Here is a 24,473-nt window from a genome sequence, read left to right as displayed (position 1 = left end):
ACCTCAGTAACCACCCCCCCACCCCCCAACCTTCTCCAACCCCAACCTTCTCCAACCCCAACCAACCCGACCCCCACAGATTTTTTCTTATTCATTCACAGGGGATGCGGGCGTCGCTGGGCTGGGCCCAGCATTTATCACCCATCCCTAATTGCCCCCTTGAGAAGGTGTGGTGGTGGGGGGGGGTGGGGGGGGTGAGCCGCCTTCTTGAGCCGCTGCAGTCCCCGTGTGTGGTGTCGGTACACCCACGGCGCTGTTAGGGAGGGAGTTCCAGGATTTTGTCCGTGTGGTGTAGGTACACCCACGGCGCTGTTAGGGAGGGAGTTCCAGGATTTTGACCCGGTGACAGTGAAGGAACGGCCGATATATTCCCAAGTCGGGATGGTGAGTGGTTCGGGAGGGGGAACTTGCAGGTGGTGGTGTTCCCCATGTGTCTGCTGCCCTCGTCCTTCTAGGCGGTAGAGGTTGTAGATGGTACACACACTGCTGCCCCTGTGCGTCGGTGGTGGAGGAGGGAGTGAATGTTTGTGGATGGGGTGAGCTCTCTGCTCCTCCTATACCAGCCTCCACCGTTGGTGCAGACCCCGTGTCTCCCTGAACTGCTGCCCCCTCCTCCCATCCACTCCTGGGGGAGAGACCAGGGTGGGGGGTGGGGGGTGGGGGGGGAGAAGAGAGACAGAGAGAGAGAGACAAGAGAGTTCACAGCTCTGAAAGATGGGGTGTGGATCACACAGACTGGAAACTTGCTCGCTCCGGTTTCCCCTCGGACAGGAGGTGTTACAGAATCAGTTACACAGGGTGACAGTAATAAGGAGCATCAGCTGCCGTGCAGTGTGTCACAAAACACACACACACCCCGAGAAATAACCTTCATTAGATAATCTTTATTTACAATTTACAAAACAATATTTAAAATACAGGTTTAAAAGACCAGTTCCCAGTTCCCGCTCCGAGATGCAGCTCATCGCTTCCCTCTGTGTCGACAGAAAGGACTCGAGGATACAGCCCCTCTCCCCACTCGAGGTACAGGACTCGAGGATACAGTCACTCCCCCCTTGAGGGACAGGACTCAGGGATACAGCCCCTCGAGGGACAGGACTCAGGGATACAGCCCCTCTCCCCACTCGAGGGACAGGACTCAAGGATACAGCCCCTCTCCCCACTCGAGGGACAGGACTCGAGGATACAGCCCCTCCCCCCTTGAGGAACAGTACTCAGGGATACAGCCCCTCTCCCCCCTCGAGGGATAGGACTCGGGGATACAGCCCCTCTCTCCCCTCGAGGGACAGGACTCGAGGATACAGTCACTCCCCCCTTGAGGGACAGGACTCAGGGATACAGCCCCTCGAGGGACAGGACTCGGGGATACAGCCCCTCTCCCCTCATTCCCCTCGAGGGACAGGACTCAAGGATACAGCCCCTCTCCCCACTCGAGGGACAGGACTCGAGGATACAGTCACTCCTCCCTTGAGGGACAGTACTCAGGGATACAGCCCCTCGAGGGACAGGCCTCGGGGATAGAGCACCTCTTCCCCCATTTCCTCTCGATCGAAGCGGCTTGTAGATGTCGTCCCTCTAACCTCCCACCCACCCCTCTCGCTTGGTGCCACTCGGAGAATCTGTGTTGATTGTCATCGCCCACCCTACTCGCCCCCTCACTCGGACCCCGCCTGGTCACTGCAGGGAGACACTCAGCCCGTACACCACAGGAGACGCCCCTATCAGGTACTTCAGCTTGGGAGCTTGCCGGGCTCGAGAGACGTAGTCCAGGATGGGGGCGTTGGGGCCGGCCTCCAGCCAGCTTCTCAGCAGCTGCTCCATGTAGCGGTCGATGTCCTTGTCCGTCACGTCCCACAGGTTCCCCAGGAAGAAGGGGCTGGGCAGAGAGAACGGAGGGTAGGTTACAGGAACAGAGACCGGATTACCCCACCCCCCCGGGACCCCTCACACCCACCGGCTGGGTGCAGGGGCCACCGGGCAAGCCTGCGAACTGGGTTAAAACCAGAACTGTAGGCCACGAGAGGCGGCCATTCTGCCCATCGGGCCTGTGCCAGCTCCCTCCAGTTCACCCCCACTCTTCCCCCCCCACCCCACACACCCCCCTGCGCTTATCCAATTGCCCCTTTTCAGAGTTCCTGTGGAACCTGTTCCCTGCCGCCTCCTCCATACAAACAGGCGAATCAGGAGGAGGCCATTCGGCCCCTCCGAGTCTGGTCTGCCATTCGATAAGATCACGGCCGATCTGACTGTTAAACCCCCTCCCACCTCACCCCCAGCAGCCTTTCACCCCCTCCCTGATCGAGAATCTGCCGACCGCTGCCTTAAACCGATTCACTGACCCCCCCCCGCCCGGCCTGGACCGCTCTGCGGGGAACCGAGTCCCAAAGACTCTCCAGCCTCGGAGAAAAACCCCTCATCCTCTCCGTCTTCAATGGGAGACCCCCCCCCTTATTCTGAAACTGCGCCCTCCACCCCCTCTATATTCCCCCCTCTCTCAGCATCTCCCCCCTCCTCTCAGAATCTGATCTGTTTCAATAAGATCACCTCTCGTTCTTCTAAACTCCCAACGGGGGACAGGGCCCCAACCTGCTCCACCTTTCCCCATGAGACAAACTCCCCTTCGTCCCAGGGATCAGCCCCAGTGAACCTTCTCCCAACGGCCTCCGATGCCAGTACGTCCCCCTCCCTTAAGTAAGGAGACCAGGAACTGGACCCAGGGCTCCGGGTGTGGTCTCACCAACGCCCTGTACAACTGGGGCAAGACTTTTATATTCCATTCCCCTCGCACTAACCACCACCCCTGCATTAACCTTCCCGGTCACTCGCTGAATGGCTGTTAGTCAGAGCGTTCGAGATCTCAGCAACTCCCCGCGCGTACAGAGGATTCATTCTCCCCCAACCGCCCCCCGCTGTCGATTATCCCCGGTCCGTGCGAGCGGTCACTCACCACCCGGCCATCATGTACTTCAAGACGATCCCCGCTCCCTCCAGGTCCCCGCGCAGGGCCAGGGCGGCACTGCTGCACCCGACCAGCAGCGAGGCAGCTCGGCAACTCAGCTTCTGAACCTCCTGGCCCTCCAGGAAGCGGACACCAGCTCCGTGACCCGCGTACCTGCGGGGAGGAGGGTGGCACAGCGGGTTAGAGAGGGAGGGGTCGACTCAGACCAACACACACAGCGGGTTAGAGAGGGTGAGGGAGGGGGAAACTCAGACCAACACACACAGCGGGTTAGAGAGGGAGAGGGAGGGGGAAACTCAGACCAACACACACAGCGGGTTAGAGAGGGAGGGGGAGGGGGAAACTCAGACCAACACACACAGCGGGTTAGAGAGGGAGAGGGAGGGGGAAACTCAGACCAACACACACACACAGCAGGTTAGAGAGGGAGGGGGAAACTCAGACCCCCCCACACACACACACAGCAGGTTAGAGAGGGTGAGGGAGGGGGAAACTCAGACCAACACACACACCCCTCTCGCTCCCACATACCCCCCTTCGCTCCCACACCACCCCACCCCCCCTACACCACCCCCCCCCAACACCCCCCCCTCCTCGCTCCCACACACCCACCCCCCTACACCACCCCCCCCCCACACCACCCCACCCCCCCTACACCACCCCACCCCCCCTACACCACCCCCCCCCCCACCCCCCCCTCCTCGCTCCCACACCCCCACCCCCCCCCTCCTCGCTCCCACACCCCCACCCCCCCCTCCTCGCTCCCACACCCCCACCCCCCCCTCCTCGCTCCCACACCCCCACCCCCCCCTCCTCGCTCCCACACCCCCACCCCCCCCTCCTCGCTCCCACACCCCCACCCCCCCCTCCTCGCTCCCACACCCCCACCCCCCCCTCCTCGCTCCCACACCCCCACCCCCCCCTCCTCGCTCCCACACCCCCACCCCCCCCTCCTCGCTCCCACACCCCCACCCCCCCCTCCTCGCTCCCACACCCCCACCCCCCCCTCCTCGCTCCCACACCCCCACCCCCCCCTCCTCGCTCCCACACCCCCACCCCCCCCTCCTCGCTCCCACACCCCCACCCCCCCTCCTCGCTCCCACACCCCCACCCCCCCCTCCTCGCTCCCACACCCCCACCCCCCCCTCCTCGCTCCCACACCCCCACCCCCCCTCCTCGCTCCCACACCCCCACCCCCCCTCCTCGCTCCCACACCCCCACCCCCCCCTCCTCGCTCCCACACCCCCACCCCCCCCTCCTCGCTCCCACACCCCCACCCCCCCTCCTCGCTCCCACACCCCCACCCCCCCCTCCTCGCTCCCACACCCCCACCCCCCCCTCCTCGCTCCCACACCCCCACCCCCCTCCTCGCTCCCACACCCCCACCCCCCCTCCTCGCTCCCACACCCCCACCCCCCCCTCCTCGCTCCCACACCCCCACCCCCCCCTCCTCGCTCCCAACACACCCACCCCCCCCTCCTCGCTCCCACACACCCACCCCCCCCTCCTCGCTCCCACACACCCACCCCCCCCTCCTCGCTCCCACACCCCACCCCCCCCTCCTCGCTCCCACACACCCACCCCCCCTCCTCGCTCCCACACACCCACCCCCCCCTCCTCGCTCCCACACACCCACCCCCCCCTCCTCGCTCCCACACACCCACCCCCCCCTCCTCGCTCCCACACACCCACCCCCCCCTCCTCGCTCCCACACACCCCCCCCCCTCCTCGCTCCCACACACCCACCCCCCCCTCCTCGCTCCCACACACCCACCCCCCCCTCCTCGCTCCCACACACCCACCCCCCCCTCCTCGCTCCCACACACCCACCCCCCCCTCCTCGCTCCCACACACCCACCCCCCCCTCCTCGCTCCCACACACCCACCCCCCCCTCCTCGCTCCCACACACCCACCCCCCCCCTCCTCGCTCCCACACACCCACCCCCCCCTCCTCGCTCCCACACACCCACCCCCCCTCCTCGCTCCCACACACCCCCACCCCCCTCCTCGCTCCCACACACCCCCCCCCCCTCCTCGCTCCCACACACCCACCCCCCCCCTCCTCGCTCCCACACACCCACCCCCCCCTCCTCGCTCCCACACACAACCCCCCCTCCTCCTTTCCAATCACACTGGTAGTTTGCCACTAACGTCCCTCAGTCCCGTGCAGACAGAGAGGTGGGAGAGTCACTTACAGATACAGGTCCCGGTTACTCAGCACGGACCGCAGCTGTTGCTCAGTAGGTCCACATCCCACCACACCTTCCCATCCAGCTCTCCTGTAGTTAGAAAAGCGAGAGAGAGAGAGAGAGAGAGAATCACTGGCTCAGGGTCTGGGAGGGGTGCAGCATTTAAAACAGAGAACGCTAACCCTCACTCCACTCCTGACCTCATTACAGCCTTGGTTCCAACATGGACAAAAGAGCTGAACTCCCGAAGTGAGGCGAGGGTGTCTGCCCTCGACATCGAGGCTGCGTCTGACCGAGTGTGGCATCCAGGAGCCCGAGCAAAACTGGAGTCAATGGGAATCAGGGGGAAAACTCTCCGCTGGTTGGAGTCATACCCAGCACAAAGGAAGATGGTTGTGGTTGCTGGAGGTCAGTCATCTCAGCTCCAGGACATCACTGCAGGAGTTCCTCAGGGTAGTGTCCTCGGCCCAACCATCTTCAGCTGCTTCATCAATGACCTTCCTTCCATCATAAGGTCAGGAGTGGGGATGTTCACTGATGACTGCACAATGTTCAGCACCATTCGCGGCTCCTCAGATACTGAAGCAGCCCCGAGTCCAAATGCAGCAAGACCTGGACAATATCCAGACTCAGGGCTGACCAGTGGCAAGTAACATTCGCACCACACAAGTGCCAGACAATGACCATCTCCAACAAGAGAGACTCTAACCATCGCCCCCTTGACCTTCAATGGCATCACCATCGCTGAATCCCCCCCACCATCAACATCCTGGGGGTCACCATTGACCAGAAACTGAACTGGGACCAGGCATATAAACACTGTGGCTACAAGAGCAGGTCAGAGGCTGGGAATCCTGCGGAGAGTCACTCACCTCCTGACTCCCCCACAAAGCCTGTCCACCATCTACAAGCCACAAGTCAGGAGTGTGATGGAACACTCCCCACTTGCCTGGATAAGTGCGGCTCCCACAACACTCGAGAAGCTCGACACCGTCCAGGACAAAGCAGCCCCACTCGATGGGGCACCCCATCCACCAACATTCACTTCCTCCACCACCACCGACGCACAGGGGCAGCAGTGTGTGTACCATCTACAAGATGCACTGCAGAAACTCGCCAAGGGCTCCTTCGACAGCGCCGCCCAAACCCACGACCTCTACCATCTAGAAGGACGAGGGCAGCAGACACATGGGGAACACCACCACCTGCAAGTTCCCCTCCCGAGCCACTCACCATCCCGACTTGGGAATATAATCGGCCGTTCCTTCACTGTCGCCGGGTCACAATCCTGGAACTCCCTCCCTAACAGCGCTGTGGGTGTACCTACACCACACGGGGACTGCAGCGGCTCAAGAAGGCAGCTCACCCACCCAGCAATAACAGAGACTGTAGGATCCAGCTCTTGGTGACTCTCTCCCCCCCTCCCATCAAACACTAGAAGTATTGTGTTCCTCAGACACCATGTGGCAGTCTAGACAGACGCCAGGCCGTTACACCATCACCACCCCCCTGCTCCCCCCACCACCCCAGAGGGTCTGGGGCCCTCTCTGACACTGACCTCTGAAACCAGTCCTTGAAGGTCTTCTCTGTGTTGGGCAGGTTGCCCTGAGGGTTTAAGACGTAGAAAACGCTGCTGGGGTTCACGCCCTCCGTCAGTACGGACCTGAGCCGGTGCTGGTGTGTGAGAGAGAGAGAGAGAGAGAGACGCTACGGTTAGAACATCAGCTACAGCTGAGCGTATCCGGGGAGAGATGGACACAGGGGACAGATAAAGGGAGGTGACCGTCAGCTCACACCAAGCGGGAGACCGAGCGTGCTGGGCGGGGAGAGGGGGGGGAGAGAGAGAGAGCGAGGGGCACAGTGACAAGCAAACCCGACAGGGAGCGGTGGAATACCAGCGGCAGAGTGAGAGGGAAAACGTGGAGAGTCAGAATCCGGAGCGGCTGGGTGACTAGTGGAGGGGGGAGGGAGGGGCTTCAGCAGAGGCGGGAGAGAATCACCCACCCGTCCGCCCACCCACCCACCTACCTTTCCAGTGGCCGCGTAGCCGAGGAGGAACTGGAACGACGGCAGCCTCGAGACGCGGTGAGCTCGTAGCGAGGGGATGCTCTCCCACGGGAGCCTCTGGAGGTGCTGCCAAACACACACAAGGAAAGGGTTAATCCGGGAGACGCAGAGCCCCCTGGGCAGAGGGGTGAAAGTGGGATACAGGGAGTGGGAGACGACCCTCAGAAATACAGCCACAACCCTGGATCCACACCACTGGAGTCTCTCTCCAAATTCCTCACCACCATCCCCATCAAATACTCGCTTCCCCCCCACCCCTGACCCCCCCACACCGCCCCAGGATTAAAACCTTCCCCCCACCCCCGCCTGCCCCAACCACACCCCACCCACCACCCCAAGGGCAGGATCTACCCACACTCACCCGATCACTGGGCGTAGCTCAGCACTCACCCCGTCAGTCAGTCAGGGTCTAGTCCCAGTCTCTTGGGGGGGGCGCGGTCAGGCAGGCAGGTAAGGGGTTTAATATTAAGTAGAACAAGCAGCACAAGAGAAAGGAGCCCGAGATCCCCCATGCCAATTCAGGACCCCCCCCGCCCCCGTCCTGTGGTGGCCTAGACAAATAGGGAGCCCACTTAGTACTAAAAGGGTTGATGGAGAAATTGAATTGAATGTCTAGGCCTAAGAGACCGTGATGAACAATACCATCATGTCTGACCATTGTTGTAGGATGAGCCCCGAGACATTCCCCTCAGGCCCAATGTCATCGATGTTGTGCTAACAGAGTGTGTAGGCACCGCAGTTGGTGTGGTGGGAATGGGAATTAACTACAACAGGGGCTGGTCGGTTAACGTATGCGAATAAGCGGGTTGGGATGTGCAAGGTTTACTGATCGGCTGTAAAATGCTTTTAAGCAAGTGTGTGTGTATTCTGCTTGGAGACGGTACAATAGCTCTCGCTGTAACGCTCTCCCTTGTGCACAGGTAGTAACTGGGGTTTCTACGTACGAATCGATGCCTCGGTGTCATTTAATCTCCGACACCCTCCCCGCTTTTACCTTGTCCAATACCAGAACGAGCTGGGAGGACCGGGCGGAGGGCTGGTCAGTCCGAACCTTCAGCCGGTGCACGGCTCCCTCTAACTGCAACCTCACCTCGGGCACCGCGCCCCCACACAGCTCGTCGGCGAGGGTCTGGATATCGTGCGGGGTCAGGAGACGGGAGGCGCCCAGAGCAGCCTGAACAATAAAATAAACACATTCGATTAAATCGCGATAGATCCATGTCCCAATCCACCCCCCACTGGGGCTCACCGTCAGACGCCTCTCCCTCGCAGAGATACACCCCGCTACCCCACCCCGCCAACCCCCACTGGGGCTCACCGTCAGACTCCTCTCCCTCGCAGAGATACACCCCGCTACCCCACCCCGCCAACCCCCACTGGGGCTCACCGTCAGACTCCTCTCCCTCGCAAAGATACACCCCCACTACCCCACCACCCACCCCCCCCCCCACCCCCAACACAACCCAGAAACTCGCCGCCGGTTGAATTGGGGAGTCTGGATTTGTACCTTTATCAGCTCCTCCTCCACCTTCTCGCAACTGTTGTCGGCGAGGAGTCTACGGAGAGACGCAGCCTCCGACTCCAGCTGGGGGTCCCCCGAGCCAGGCAAGAGGAGCCCCTTCCAGCAGCCCAGGACATCGGTCTCCAGCGATTCCACCAATTGCTGCAGAGTCAACAAAGGCCAGAATCAGAGAGAGAGAGAGAGAGAGACAGACAGACAGACGTGAGAGTGTGCCAGCAGATTAAGCCAGAGTTCAAGGTGACCAAGGCTGAGACCGGAACATTCAAGGTAACGTGACATTCCGGGAGGACAGGAAGCTGGGAAAGGGTGGTGGGGTAGCTCCGTTATTTAAGGATGGCACATTGGTGTACAATAGTGAGAGATAACCTTCGTTCTAAAGATCAAGATGTAGAATAACATCTGAAGACGAGTCACACGGACTCGAAAGGTTAACTCCCGTCTTCCTCTCCACAAATGCTGTCAGGGCTGCTGAGTTTTTCCAGCTATTTTTGATTTTGTTTCAGATTTCCAGCATCCGCAGCATTTTGCTTTTGTCAAGATGTAGAATAAGTTTGGGTAAAGATAAGAAATCACTTATAGGCCCCCCCCCACCCCCAACCACACCGAGGACGGGCTAAACAGGAACAGATAATGGGGGCTTGTGAGAAAGGTACGGCAGTAATCATGGGGTGATTCTAATCTACACATCGATCAGGCAAACCAGATCATCAAAGGTAGCCTGGAAGATGAGTTCACCGTATACTTTTTGAGACCATTTCGTAGAGCAGCATGTTCCAGTGCCAACCAGAGAGCAGACTATTCTAGACCTGCTGACGTGCAATGAGACAGAATGAATTAATGAGCTGATAGGTGAAGGAGCCTCTCGGTAACAGTGATCATAATACGGTTGAATTCCACATTTCAATTTAAAGGGTGAGAAGGGGAGGTCTAAAACGAGTGTTTTAAATCTAAATAAAAAAGGCAATGACAGAGCTGGCCAAAGCGTACTGGGAAATTAGGTTAGAGGGCAGGACGGTAGAGGTGCCGTGGTGGACATTTCCCGAGATTTTCCATAACACTCAGCAAAGAGATGGTCCAGGGAGAAAGCAAGGCTTCCTGAGTAAGGAACCACCTGGGGCTAATGAAGTTGAAGATGGCATCAAATTGAAAAGGAAGAGCTACAATTCTGCGAAGGTTAGTGGCAGGTCAGAAGATTGGACAGAACTTAAAAACCAGCAAAGAGTTGGGTAAAAAAAAAAAATGGAAATTAGAGTCTGAGAGAGAAAGCTAGCTCGAAATATAAAAACAGACAGAAGTTGTTTCTACAGGAACTTAAAAACAGAAAGTAACTAAAGTGAGCGTTGGTCCTCTAGAGAGAGGGAGTGAGAGAGAATGGGGAATTAATAATGGAAAGTAAGGAAATCGAACAGACATTTTTTGAGTCTTTGTCTTCACTGTTAAGACACAAATAACTTCTCGGAAATAATCGTGAATCAGGGGGTGAAAGGGAGGGAGGAAGGAACTTAAAAACGATTACAATCGCCAGGGAAAGGGGAGGGAGAAAGTGATTAGAATTCAAAGCTGAGGAGCCCCCCAGGTCCTGATGGACTTCGTCCTAGGGTCTTAAAGGAAGTGGCTGCCCGAGATGGTCCTGGTACATTTTACAAAACCCCCCAGGTTCTGGGAAAGGTCCAGTCAGTCAGATTGGGAAAATAGCGAGTATGATCCCAGAAAGCAGGAAAAACTACAGGCCAGTTCAGCTTAACATCTGTGGTAGGGGAAATCGCTGGAGTCGATTACTAAGGAAGGGTCCTCCTTATAATTGGGAATCAGAAAATCTCAATGTAATCAGGCAGAGTCAACATGGTTTCAGTTCTGCCGAAGGGTCGTGAAGACTCGAGGCGTTGGCTGGTTTCTTCTCCGCCGATGCTGCCGGACCTGCTGGGTTTTTCCAGGTGGTTCTGTTTTTGTTTTGGATTTGCAGCATCCGCAGTAGCTTTTAGCTTTTTGTTTTTATCTATGGTTTTAGTGAAGGTGGAAAGAGTGTTTGACTGATACCAGGGATGGACATGTCGCTATGTGGGTAGATTGGAGAGGTTGGGGCTGCTTCTCTCTTGGAGAAAAGGTGGCTGAGAGGACACTAGATAGAGGTATTCAAGATCCTGCGGGGTACGGGCAGGGTAAAGAGTGGGAAGCTGTTCCCACTCGAGAGGACATCAGGAACCAGAGGGCACAGGTTCAAAATAATGGGCAAAAGGAGGAGAAGCAGCAATGCGAGGCAAAAAAAACGTTTCACCCAGAGGGTGGTTGGGGTCTGGAACGAGCTCCCCTGAAAGGGTGGTGGAGGCAGGTTCGATCCAGGTGTTGAAGAGGGAATTGGACTGCTACCTGGAGAGAGAGAATGTGCAAGGTTATGGGGGATAAGGCAGGGGAGGGGGACTAGGTGGAATGCTGTTTCAGCGAGCCAGTGCAGACTCAATGGGCCGAATGGCCTCCTTCTGCGCTGTCGAGATTCTGTGACGCTGTGTAATTTACTGGGAGTTCTTTGAGGAAGTAACAAGCGACGTGGATAAAGGGGAACCTGTGGATGTGCCGTACTTGGATTCCAAATAGGTGTTTGATAAGGTGCCAGTTCAAAGGTTACTGTACAAAGTAAGAGCCCATAGTGCCAGAGGCTGACATATCAGCATGGATAGAGGATTGGCTAGCTATCAGGAAACAGAGAGTAGGCATAAATGGGTCATTTTCGGGTTGACAAGATGAGTGGAGTGCTACAGGGATCAGTGTCGGGGCCACAACTAATCTCCAATCCACATCGATGACTCAGAGCAAGGAGCTGAATGTGTTAAACGTGCCGATGACACAAAGAGGGGTAGGGGACTGAGTTATGAAGAGGACACGAGGAGTCTGCAAAGGGATGTCGATCGGTTAAGCGAACGGGCAAACATTTGGCAGGTGGATGTGGGAAAATGGGAACGGCAGGAAGAATAGAGAAGCAGCACATTATTTAAACAGAGAGAGAGAGAGAGAGAGAGAGAGAGATTGCGGAACTCGGAGCTACAGAGGGATCTGGGTGTCCTGGTACATGAATCAGGAAAAGTTAGTACGCAGATGCAGCAAGTGATCAGGAAGGCAAATGGAGTGTTGTTGGTTATTGGGAGGGGAATGGGAACATAGAAGTAGGGAAGTTTTGCTATAGATGTACAGGGCGTTTTGGGAGGGGGTGGGGGCACATCTGGAGTACTGTGTACAGTTTTGGTCTCCTTACTTAAGGGATATAAATGCACCTGAAGCAGTTCAAGAGAAGGTTCACTGGGTTGATCCCTGGGACGAAGGGGGGTTTGTCTCACGGGGAAAGGTTGAGCAGGTTGGGGCCCTGTCCCCCGTTGGGAGTTTAGAAGAACGAGAGGTGATCTTATTGAAACAGATCAGATTCTGAGAGGAGGAGGGGGCTGGACAGAGTGGATGCTGAGAGGATGTTTTCCCCTCCTCCCCTCGTGGGGGAATCGAGAATGAGGGGGGAGGGGGGGGGCACAGTTTCAGAATAAGGGGTCTCCCGTTGAAGACGGAGACGAGGAGGAATTTCCTCTCTCAGAGGGTGGTCAGTCTGTGGAATTCTCTCCCCCCTCCCCGAGAGAGAGCAGCGGAGGCCGGGTCAGTGAATATATTCACGGCCGAGTTAGACGGGTTTCTGATCGACGAGGGGGTGGAGGGTTATGGTGGGGGCGATGGACAGGAAAGCGGAGTTAAGGCCACAATGAGGGAGCAGGCTCGAGGGCTACTGCAGGCCCCAATTCATATGTTAACATGTTAACATGTGTTCTATACACATACGCACACAGGCAGAGACAGGGGGGCAGAGAGATCCCCACAGACAGAGGCAGCCATCCCAGCAGTGATACCCGTACTCTCAGACACCCCACACACACACACACACACACACACCCCCACTCCCGTACCCTCATGCGTTGGTCCAGTGATGAGTGACCATCCCACGAGCAGTGATACCCGGACTCTCAGACACACCCCACACACACACACACACACACACCCCCCACTCCCGTACCCTCATGCGTTGGTCCAGTGATGAGCGACCATCCCACCAGCAGCGATACCCAGACTCTCAGACACCCCCTCACACACACCCCCCCCACTCCCGTACCCTCATGCGTTGGTCCAGTGATGAGCGACCATCCCACCAGGCTTTCAGCTCGGTCAAATTGCTGATTTCTTTTTGCTCCTTGAGAATTGTGTCAAACTGCCCCAACAGCGAGTTCACCGATACCTGTACGAGGAGTGGAAACAATGCAGAAATAAGAGAGAGAGAGAGAGAGAGAACGACTTGTAATTCTCCAATGCCTTTCACCACCTCAGCATGTCCCCAAACTCTTCAGACATGGCAGTAACATTTTTGACCTGAGTGACCGGTCTAAAGTCGGGAAAGCAGCAGCCGATTTGTGCACAGCAAGCTCCCACAAACGGCCACATGATACCGACCACATCATTGGTTTTTACTGGTACCCAGGACACCGAGGGAATCTTCCCCCACCCCCCGTCACTGTCCCTTCCCTCATCGAAATAGCGGCCATGAGATCTCTTCAATCCACCCAGGAGGGAAGATGAGGCCTCGGTTTCTCACGTCTGATCTGAAAGACTGTCACAGGCAGGATTTACAGGGGCTGGAGCCCACAGCCTCGCGACAGAGACCGTGGGTCAGGCAGAGCCCAGTGTGCGTTTCGAATTCCGCGATTCCGAGTTTACAAAACCCACCACAGGCCACACGCCTCTCCCTTCCGCCAGCCTCAACTCACTCACCGCATCCTGCGCCGCTGGTATCTGTACTGTGACCGGAATCCTCCCCTTCTGCAGCCTGGACAGCAACAGCAGCTCCCCAGAGTCTCCTCGTGGGGAGACACTGACCAGAGTCAAGAGGCAGACCACCACACCTAGATACACAGGAGAGGGCTGTTAATGGACAGTGTGGAACCAACTACACACACACACACACACACACACAGACAGGACAGGGCTGTTAATGGACAGTGTGGAACCAGACACACACACACACACACACACACACACACAGGACAGGGCTGTTAATGGACAGTGTGGAACCAGACACACACACACACACACACACACACACACAGGACAGGGCTGTTAATGGACAGTGTGGAACCAGACACACACACACAGACAGGACAGGGCTGTTAATGGACAGTGTGGAACCAGACACACACACACACACACACACAGGACAGGGCTGTTAATGGACAGTGTGGAACCAGACACACACACACACACAGGACAGGGCTGTTAATGGACAGTGTGGAACCAGACACACACACACACACACAGGACAGGGCTGTTAATGGACAGTGTGGAACCAGACACACACACACACACACACACAGGAGGACAGGGCTGTTAATGGACAGTGTGGAACCAGACACACACACACACACACACACACACACACAGGACAGGGCTGTTAATGGACAGTGTGGAACCAGACACACACACACACACACACACAGACAGGACAGGGCTGTTAATGGACAGTGTGGAACCAGACACACACACACACACACACACATGGGACAGGGCTGTTAATGGACAGTGTGGAACCAGACACACACACACACACACAGGACAGGGCTGTTAATGGACAGTGTGGAACCAGACGCGCACACACACACACACACACACACACACACACAGACAGGACAGGGCTGTTAATGGACAGTGTGGAACCAGACACACACACACCAGACAGGGCTGTTAATGGACAGTGTGGAACCAGACACACACACACACACACACAGGACAGGGCTGTTAATGGACAGTGTGGAACCAGGCGCACACACACACACACACACACACACACAGACAGGACAGGGCTGTTAATGGACAGTGTGGAACCAGACACACACACACACACACACACACACAGGACAGGGCTGTTAATGGACAGTGTGGAACCAGACACACACACACACAGACAGGACAGGGCTGTTAATGGACAGTGTGGAACCAGACACACACACACACACACACACACAGACAGGACAGGGCTGTTAATGGACAGTGTGGAACCAGACACACACACACAGACAGGACAGGGCTGTTAATGGACAGTGTGGAACCAGACACACACACACACAGACAGGACAGGGCTGTTAATGGACAGTGTGGAACCAGACACACACACACACACACACAGACAGGACAGGGCTGTTAATGGACAGTGTGGAACCAGACACACACACACACAGACAGGACAGGGCTGTTAATGGACAGTGTGGAACCAGACACACACACACACACACACACACAGGACAGGGCTGTTAATGGACAGTGTGGAACCAGACACACACACACAGACAGGACAGGGCTGTTAATGGACAGTGTGGAACCAGACACACACACACACAGACAGGACAGGGCTGTTAATGGACAGTGTGGAACCAGACACACACACACACAGGACGGGGCTGTTAATGGACAGTGTGGAACCAGACACACACACACAGACAGGACAGGGCTGTTAATGGACAGTGTGGAACGAGACACACACACACACACAGACACGACAGGGCTGTTAATGGACAGTGTGGAACCAGACACACACACACAGACAGGACAGGGCTGTTAATGGACAATGTGGAGCCAGACACACACACACACAGACAGGACAGAGCTGTTAATGGACAGTGTGGAGCCAGACAGATGGACATACACAAGACAATGAACAATATTAACCTCTTTAGTTTGTACCTACCGTCCGGGATCTGCTGCAATTGTTTTTTAAAGGTGACTGTTTCCTCCTGGGGCCAGTGTGCAGACTCAGTGACACTGAACTCAAACAGAGAGTCCAGCTCAGAGAGATACTGGGAGCGGGGCTCAGAGTCAGGGTCATCGCACAGAGTCAGCATGTGTAGTCTCTCTGTCACATCACGGCCCTGTTCCTTCTTCATCTTCCTGTGGGATAGACAAGCAGACACTGGTTAGTACACAGCAGCACCCAGTCCGCACCCAGACCCCCCGGACCCTGTCCACCCCCACCCAGTCCCTTACCCGGACCCTGTCCACCCCCACCCAGTCCCTTACCCAGACCCTGTCCACCCCCACCCACTCCCTTACCCAGACCCTGTCCACCGCCATTGACTCCCTTACCCAGACCCTGTCCACTCACCCCCACCCACACCCAGTCCCTTACCCAGACCCTGTCCACCCCCACCCACTCCCTTACCCAGACCCTGTCCACTCTCCCTCACCCACTCCCTTACCCAGACCCTGTCCACTCTCCACCCAGTCCCTTACCCAGACCCTGTCCACTCTCCCCCACCCACCCAGACCCTTACCCAGACCCTGTCCACTCTCCACCCCCACCCAGTCCCTTACCCAGACCCTGTCCACTCACCCCCACCCACCCAGTCCCTTACCCAGACCCTGTCCACTCACCCCCACCCACACCCAGTCCCTTACCCAGACCCTGTCCACCCCCACCCACTCCCTTACCCAGACCCTGTCCACTCTCCCTCACCCACTCCCTTACCCAGACCCTGTCCACTCTCCACCCAGTCCCTTACCCAGACCCTGTCCACTCTCCCTCACCCACTCCCTTACCCAGACCCTGTCCACTCTCCACCCAGTCCCTTACCCAGACCCTGTCCACTCTCCCCCACCCACCCAGACCCTTACCCAGACCCTGTCCACTCTCCACCCCCACCCAGTCCCTTACCCAGACCCTGTCCACTCACCCCCACCCACCCAGTCCCTTACCCAGACCCTGTCCACTCACCCCCACCCACACCCAGTCCCTTACCCAGACCCTGTCCACCCCCACCCACTCCCTTACCCAGACCCTGTCCACTCTCCCTCACCCACTCCCTTACCCAGACCCTGTCCACTGTCCACCCAGACCCTTACCCAGACCCTGTCCACTCACCGCGCCCCCCACCCAGTCCCTTACCCAGACCCTGTCCACTCTCCCCCCCCCCCACCCAGTCCCTTACCCAGACCCTGTCCACTCTCCACCCCCACCCAGTCCCTTACCCAGACCCTGTCCACTCACCCCCACCCAGTCCCTTACCCAGACCCTGTCCACTCACCCCCACCCAGTCCCTTACCCAGACCCTGTCCACTCACCCCCACCCAGTCCCTTACCCAGACCCTGTCCACTCTCCCCCACCCACCCAGACCCTTACCCAGACCCTGTCCACTCTCCCTCACCCACTCCCTTACCCAGACCCTGTCCACTGTCCACCCAGACCCTTACCCAGACCCTGTCCACTCACCGCGCCCCCCACCCAGTCCCTTACCCAGACCCTGTCCACTCTCCCCCACCCACCCAGTCCCTTACCCAGACCCTGTCCACTCTCCCTCCCCACCCAGTCCCTTACCCAGACCCTGTCCACTCTCCCCACCCACCCAGTCCCTTACCCAGACCCTGTCCACTCTTCCCCCCCACCCAGTCCCTTACCCAGACCCTGTCCACTCTCCCCACCCACCCAGTCCCTTACCCAGACCCTGTCCACTCTTCCCCCCCCCACCCAGTCCCTTACCCAGACCCTGTCCACTCTCCACCCCCACCCAGTCCCTTACCCAGACCCTGTCCACTCACCGCGCCCCCCCCCCCAGTCCCTTACCCAGACCCTGTCCACTCACCCCCACCCCCCCAGTCCCTTACCCAGACCCTGTCCACTCACCCCCACCCACCCAGTCCCTTACCCAGACCCTGTCCACTCACCCCCACCCACCCAGTCCCTTACCCAGACCCTGTCCACTCACCCCCACCCACCCAGTCCCTTACCCAGACCCTGTCCACTCACCCCACCCCACCCACTCCCTTACCCAGACCCTGTCCACTCTCCCCCACCCACCCAGTCCCTTACCCAGACCCTGTCCACTCACCCCCACCCACCCAGTCCCTTACCCAGACCCTGTCCACTCTTCCCCCCCCCCCACCCAGTCCCTTACCCAGACCCTGTCCACTCACCCCCACCCACCCAGTCCCTTACCCAGACCCTGTCCACCCCCACCCACCCAGTCCCTTACCCAGACCCTGTCCACCCCCACCCACCCAGTCCCTTACCCAGACCCTGTCCACTCTCCCCCACCCCCACCCAGTCCCTTACCCAGACCCTGTCCACTCTCCCTCCCCCACCCAGTCCCTTACCCAGACCCTGTCCACACTCCCCCACACACCCAGTCCCTTACCCAGACCCTGTCCACTCTTCCCCCCCCCACCCAGTCCCTTACCCAGACCCTGTCCACTCTCCCCCACCCACCCAGTCCCTTACCCAGACCCTGTCCACTCACCCCCACCCACACCCAGTCCCTTACCCAGACCCTGTCCACTCACCCCCACCCACCCAGTCCCTTACCCAGACCCTGTCCACTCACCCCCACCCACACCCAGTCCCTTACCCAGACCCTGTCCACCCCCACCCACTCCCTTACCCAGACCCTGTCCACTCTCCCTCACCCACTCCCTTACCCAGACCCTGTCCACTCTCCACCCAGTCCCTTACCCAGACCCTGTCCACTCTCCCTCACCCACTCCCTTACCCAGACCCTGTCCACTCTCCACCCAGTCCCTTACCCAGACCCTGTCCACTCTCCCCCACCCACCCAGACCCTTACCCAGACCCTGTCCACTCTCCACCCCCACCCAGTCCCTTACCCAGACCCTGTCCACTCACCCCCACCCACCCAGTCCCTTACCCAGACCCTGTCCACTCACCCCCACCCACACCCAGTCCCTTACCCAGACCCTGTCCACCCCCACCCACTCCCTTACCCAGACCCTGTCCACTCTCCCTCACCCACTCCCTTACCCAGACCCTGTCCACTGTCCACCCAGACCCTTACCCAGACCCTGTCCACTCACCGCGCCCCCCACCCAGTCCCTTACCCAGACCCTGTCCACTCTCCCCCCCCCCCACCCAGTCCCTTACCCAGACCCTGTCCACTCTCCACCCCCACCCAGTCCCTTACCCAGACCCTGTCCACTCTCCCCCACCCACCCAGTCCCTTACCCAGACCCTGTCCACTCTCCACCCCCACCCAGTCCCTTACCCAGACCCTGTCCACTCACCCCCACCCAGTCCCTTACCCAGACCCTGTCCACTCACCCCCACCCAGTCCCTTACCCAGACCCTGTCCACTCACCCCCACCCAGTCCCTTACCCAGACCCTGTCCACTCTCCCCCACCCACCCAGACCCTTACCCAGACCCTGTCCACTCTCCCTCACCCACTCCCTTACCCAGACCCTGTCCACTGTCCACCCAGACCCTTACCCAGACCCTGTCCACTCACCGCGCCCCCCACCCAGTCCCTTACCCAGACCCTGTCCACTCTCCCCCACCCACCCAGTCCCTTACCCAGACCCTGTCCACTCTCCCTCCCCACCCAGTCCCTTACCCAGACCCTGTCCACTCTCCCCACCCACCCAGTCCCTTACCCAGACCCTGTCCACTCTTCCCCCCCACCCAGTCCCTTACCCAGACCCTGTCCACTCTCCCCACCCACCCAGTCCCTTACCCAGACCCTGTCCACTCTCCCCCACCCACCCAGTCCCTTACCCAGACCCTGTCCACTCTCCGCGCCCCCCCCCCAGTCCCTTACCCAGACCCTGTCCACTCACCCCCACCCCCCCAGTCCCTTACCCAGACCCTGTCCACTCACCCCCACCCCCCCAGTCCCTTACCCAGACCCTGTCCACTCACCCCCACCCACCCAGTCCCTTACCCAGACCCTGTCCACTCACCCCCACCCACCCAGTCCCTTACCCAGACCCTGTCCACTCACCCCCACCCACCCAGTCCCTTACCCAGACCCTGTCCACTCTTCCCCCCCCCCCACCCAGTCCCTTACCCAGACCCTGTCCACTCACCCCCACCCACCCAGTCCCTTACCCAGACCCTGTCCACCCCCACCCACCCAGTCCCTTACCCAGACCCTGTCCACCCCCACCCACCCAGTCCCTTACCCAGACCCTGTCCACCCCCACCCCCACCCAGTCCCTTACCCAGACCCTGTCCACTCTTCCCCCCCCCACCCAGTCCCTTACCCAGACCCTGTCCACTCTCCCCCACCCACCCAGTCCCTTACCCAGACCCTGTCCACTCACCCCCACCCACACCCAGTCCCTTACCCAGACCCTGTCCACTCACCCCCACCCCCACCCAGTCCCTTACCCAGACCCTGTCCACTCTCCCCCACCCACACCCAGTCCCTTACCCAGACCCTGTCCACTCTCCCCCACCCCCACCCAGTCCCTTACCCAGACCCTGTCCACTCTTCCCCCCCCCACCCAGTCCCTTACCCAGACCCTGTCCACTCTCCCCCACCCACCCAGTCCCTTACCCAGACCCTGTCCACTCTCCCCCACCCACCCAGTCCCTTACCCAGACCCTGTCCACTCTCCCCCACCCACCCAGTCCCTTACCCAGACCCTGTCCACTCTCCCCACCCACCCACTCAGCCCAGGGTAGTCGGTCTAGAATCCGATTTCCCTGAGTCTCTGCAGTGAGGGTTCGTTGGCCCAGGCAGAGGATGAGCAGGAATCCCTCTGCCTGGTCCTGACCTGTCCATCCATTCAGCCCGAGCTCGATGCTGAGATTCAGGCCCCTCACCAGCCTCCCCCTCACCCCCCCATCACCCCCCCTCCTGCCCCGCTCGGCTCCCTCGCCCGCCCCACCCCCTCGCTCACGGGTGTGGGTCTTACTGGGATTTGCGGTGTAGGCTCTGCCTCATTTGGTGCCGGGCGGTGACAGCCAGCGACTCGCTCAGCAGGTAGGCGGTGGTGTAGGGTTGGCGGGTCCCCTGGCACAGGGCCATCAGCTGGCACAACCGAGGGTACAGGGCGCTGGGCGGGCAGTGCCTGACGGCCGAGCAGGCCTGGGACAGGCAGCTGGACACAGCCTCCAGGTCAGCGGCAGCGTCTGGAGCGGAGAGAGAGAGAGAGAGATGAGAATCCCCCCATCGCGAGAACATTCCCCCCCCCTCAGTAACTTGTCAATCGCTCCCGTTAACGCCCCCCACCCGGTACGGAGAGAGACCCCTTCCCACAGGCCCCCCTCAGGCACAGTGAGGTCTCCCCTTACCCCGACACTAACCTGCGGGGGGTGTTAACGGGGCGGTCGGGGGCTTCGGTCTGCGCTGAGCCCGTCGGCCTTCCCTCTCGACGGCCGCCATGGGGGTTCCGGGGTTCAGGGTCGAATCGCAGCGTCTCAGAACCTCACACTCGGGGACGTCCAACACCGCCGCTCTCGGGGGGCCTGGCGGTGGGGGGGGTGGGGGAAGAGAGAGACAGGGAGGGAGGGGGAGGGAGAGAGAGAGACGGGGGGGGAGAGAGAGTTAGGTAACGTCACTGGTGGCTCCTCTCCCTCTCCACTCGGCCCCCGACCCTCCAGCCCCCCGCCCTAACCCAGAGACATTCACCCTCCCTGGGATTACTAGGAAAGCCTCCTCTCCCTCACCTTGTTCCTGTTGTTCCGTGTCGGAGGTGGAGAGAACCTCGATTCCCGTCGCCCCCGTGTTCCTCCTCCTTCCGGCCCGCTTCTTGGTTCCTCTCGCCGCCTCCTCCGGCCGCCCCGCCGGGGCCGGGGCCGGGGCCTTCCGGGCAGCCGAGCGGTTCTGCCTCGGGTGTTTGGCGGCGCCCTGCCTCGCGCCTCGCCCCCCGCGGGGCAGCGGGCCCAGCTGCTTCCCACGTGCGGGCTGTGGCGCATCCTCACGCTGCTGCTCCTCCTCCTCCTCCTTCTCCACGTCGCTGTCGTCGAACCTCTTCCTCAGGCGCGTGCGGACCCGGGCCGAGACCCGGACCTCGGGTAGGGGTGGGGGTGGGGCAGCAGGGGGCTCTTCCTCCAACACCTCGAAACGCTGCCCCCTGGGGGGCGCGCGCGGTACCTCGGCCGTCCGGGCCGGGGTGCAGAGGGGGGCCGCGGGCCGGGCCTTCTGCTTGCCCGCCGTTCGCCGGGAGGGCTGGACCTCCTCCTCCTTCTTCTCCTCCTCCCTCTCCCCCTCCCGCCTCCTCCGCCAGCCCCAGATGGGGAAGAGCTCCAGCACCCCGCAGCGGCGCCGGGAGGCCAGCTGGGCCACCATGGCGGCCGCCCTGGTGAGGAGCAGGACGGCCCGGCTGTGCTCCAGGCCCCAGGAGCCGGGGCCCCTCTGGCCGAACCAGCGGAGGCCGGACTCCAGCAGCTGCCAGGTCCGAGAGGGGGGGTCCGAGCCCAGGCTCAGCCAGGCCGACTGGGAGTAGGTCTGGGCTAGGATGCCGCTCAGGGGGCCCAGGGTGACCAGCGGCGCCTCCGGCTCCCTCCCCGGGACCCCCCTGACCGCCCCCTGCAGGGCCCCCAGCGCCAGGGCCCGCATGGAGCCAGCAAAGCGGGCGCCCTGCTCCCAGCAGCGCTCCCGCACGGCCTCCAGCAGCCTCCTGCCCTCCTCCCCCTTCTCCCCCTCCAGCCGGCCCCGGGCGAGGGCCCACCTCAGGCAGGTGGCGGTCAGCGGCAGGTCCGAGCAGAGGGGGCAGGGGCAGCCGGCGGGGTGGCGCAGGGGGGCCGGGTAGGGGCTGGGCCGGGGCTTCAGGACGGGGGAGGCGGCCTGGGCCCACCCGGACCCCAGCCCGCTCACCGCCTGGACGCTGGAGAGGGGCCGCACCCGGAGGAAATCGGGGGGCTCCTCCCTGTCCGTCTCCCCCTCCCCACTCTGCCCTCGCTGCCTCTCCACCAGTCGCCCTCTCCGGGGCTGGATTCGGCCCCGGCCTCTCGCTCTGCTCTCCGAGGAGTAATCTGCAGGGAGGGACGGAGAAAAGGCTTTGTTACCGGTTACATCCACTTCCCCTCTCTTCTCCAACACCCCCGACCCCTCTAACCACCACCCCCAACCCCCACCCCCCCCGACCCCAACCCCCTCTCCCACTCCCCAGTCCCCCTGCCCAGAGCCCCAGCTCCCTCCCCCACCCCCTCTCCCTCTCCGCAGCTCCCTCCCCCACACCCTCTCCCTCTCCGCAGCTCCCTCCCCCACCCCCTCTCCCTCTCCGCAGCTCCCTCCCCCACCCCCTCTCCCTCTCCGCAGCTCCCTCCCCCACACCCTCTCCCACTCCCCAGCTCCCTCCCCCACCCCCTCTCCCTCTCCGCAGCTCCCTCCCCCACCCCCTCTCCCTCTCCGCAGCTCCCTCCCCCACACCCTCTCCCACTCCCCAGCTCCCTCCCCCACACCCTCTCCCACTCCCCAGCTCCCTCCCCCACACCCTCTCCCTCTCCGCAGCTCCCTCCCCCACCCCCTCTCCCTCTCCCCTCTCCAGCTCCCTCCCCCACCCCCTCTCCCACTCCCCAGCTCCCTCCCCCACCCCCTCTCCCTCTCCGCAGCTCCCTCCCCCACCCCCTCTCCCTCTCCGCAGCTCCCTGCCCCACCCCCTCTCCCTCTCCGCAGCTCCCTCCCCCACACCCTCTCCCACTCCCCAGCTCCCTCCCCCACACCCTCTCCCTCTCCGCAGCTCCCTCCCCCACACCCTCTCCCTCTCCGCAGCTCCCTCCCCCACCCCCTCTCCCACTCCCCAGCTCCCTCCCCCACCCCCTCTCCCTCTCCGCAGCTCCCTCCCCCACCCCCTCTCCCACCCCCTCTCCCTCTCCCCAGCTCCCTCCCCCACCCCCTCTCCCTCTCCGCAGCTCCCTCCCCCACCCCCTCTCCCACTCCCCAGCTCCCTCCCCCACCCCCTCTCCCTCTCCGCAGCTCCCTCCCCCACCCCCTCTGCCTCTCCGCAGCTCCCTCCCCCACCCTCTCCCTCTCCGCAGCTCCCTCCCCCACCCCCCTCCCTCTCCGCAGCTCCCTCCCCCACCCCCCTCCCTCTCCGCAGCTCCCTCCCCCACCCCCTCTCCCTCTCCGCAGCTCCCTCCCCCACCCCCTCTCCCTCTCCCTCTCCCCAGCTCCCTCCCCCACCCCCTCTCCCTCTCCGCAGCTCCCTCCCCCACCCCCTCTCCCACTCCGCAGCTCCCTCCCCCACCCCCTCTCCCTCTCCGCAGCTCCCTCCCCCACACCCTCTGCCTCTCCGCAGCTCCCTCCCCCACCCCCCTCCCTCTCCGCAGCTCCCTCCCCCACCCCCTCTCCCTCTCCGCAGCTCCCTCCCCCACCCCCTCTCCCTCTCCGCAGTTCCCTCCCCCACCCCCTCTCCCACTCCCCAGCTCCCTCCCCCACCCCCTCTCCCACTCCCCAGCTCCCTCCCCACCCCCTCTCCCACTCCCCAGCTCCCTCCCCCACCCCCTCTCCCACTCCCCAGCTCCCTCCCCCACCCCCTCTCCCACTCCCCAGCTCCCTCCCCCACACCCTCTCCCTCTCCGCAGCTCCCTCCCCCACCCCTCTCCCACTCCCCAGCTCCCTCCCCCACCCCCTCTCCCACTCCGCAGCTCCCTCCCCCACCCCCTCTCCCTCTCCGCAGCTCCCTCCCCCACCCCCTCTCCCTCTCCGCAGCTCCCTCCCCCACCCCCTCTCCCACTCCCCAGCTCCCTCCCCCACCCCCTCTCCCACTCCCCAGCTCCCTCCCCCACCCCCTCTCCCACTCCCCAGCTCCCTCCCCCACCCCCTCTCTCACTCCCCAGCTCCCTCCCCCACCCCCTCTCCCACTCCCACTCCCCAGTCCCCTGCCCATCCCCAGCTCCCTCCCCCCCCCCCAAGTCAGTCTATCCCTCCCCTCCCCCCAGCCCCCGGGGACAGGGACTGACCTGCCGAGGACTCGAGGAGCAGCAGCACC

General features: G+C 61.2%; 1 protein-coding gene across 1 annotated transcript; it reads right to left on the bottom strand.

Annotated features, from left to right (window-relative positions):
- Positions 1–865: 865 nt before the first annotated feature.
- Positions 866–22,515, bottom strand: espl1 (extra spindle pole bodies like 1, separase; the record flags this gene model as incomplete). Its single annotated transcript, XM_078537776.1, has 14 exons — positions 866–1,876; positions 2,948–3,112; positions 5,156–5,239; positions 6,708–6,823; positions 7,178–7,282; positions 8,211–8,390; positions 8,724–8,879; positions 12,880–13,002; positions 13,533–13,663; positions 15,499–15,698; positions 20,454–20,670; positions 20,845–21,006; positions 21,208–21,550; positions 21,794–22,515. Coding segments are annotated over 14 exons (2,906 nt in total), but the record flags the coding sequence as incomplete, so codon positions are not given.
- Between the last annotated feature and the right edge of the window lie 1,958 nt (positions 22,516–24,473).

Source organism: Cetorhinus maximus, unplaced genomic scaffold (assembly GCF_964194155.1).
Source record: "Cetorhinus maximus unplaced genomic scaffold, sCetMax3.hap1.1 HAP1_SCAFFOLD_2973, whole genome shotgun sequence".
In the NCBI taxonomy this organism is placed as follows: domain Eukaryota; kingdom Metazoa; phylum Chordata; class Chondrichthyes; order Lamniformes; family Cetorhinidae; genus Cetorhinus; species Cetorhinus maximus.
Note: the sequence above shows the minus strand (reverse complement) of the source record. Positions and strands in the feature narration are given on the sequence as shown.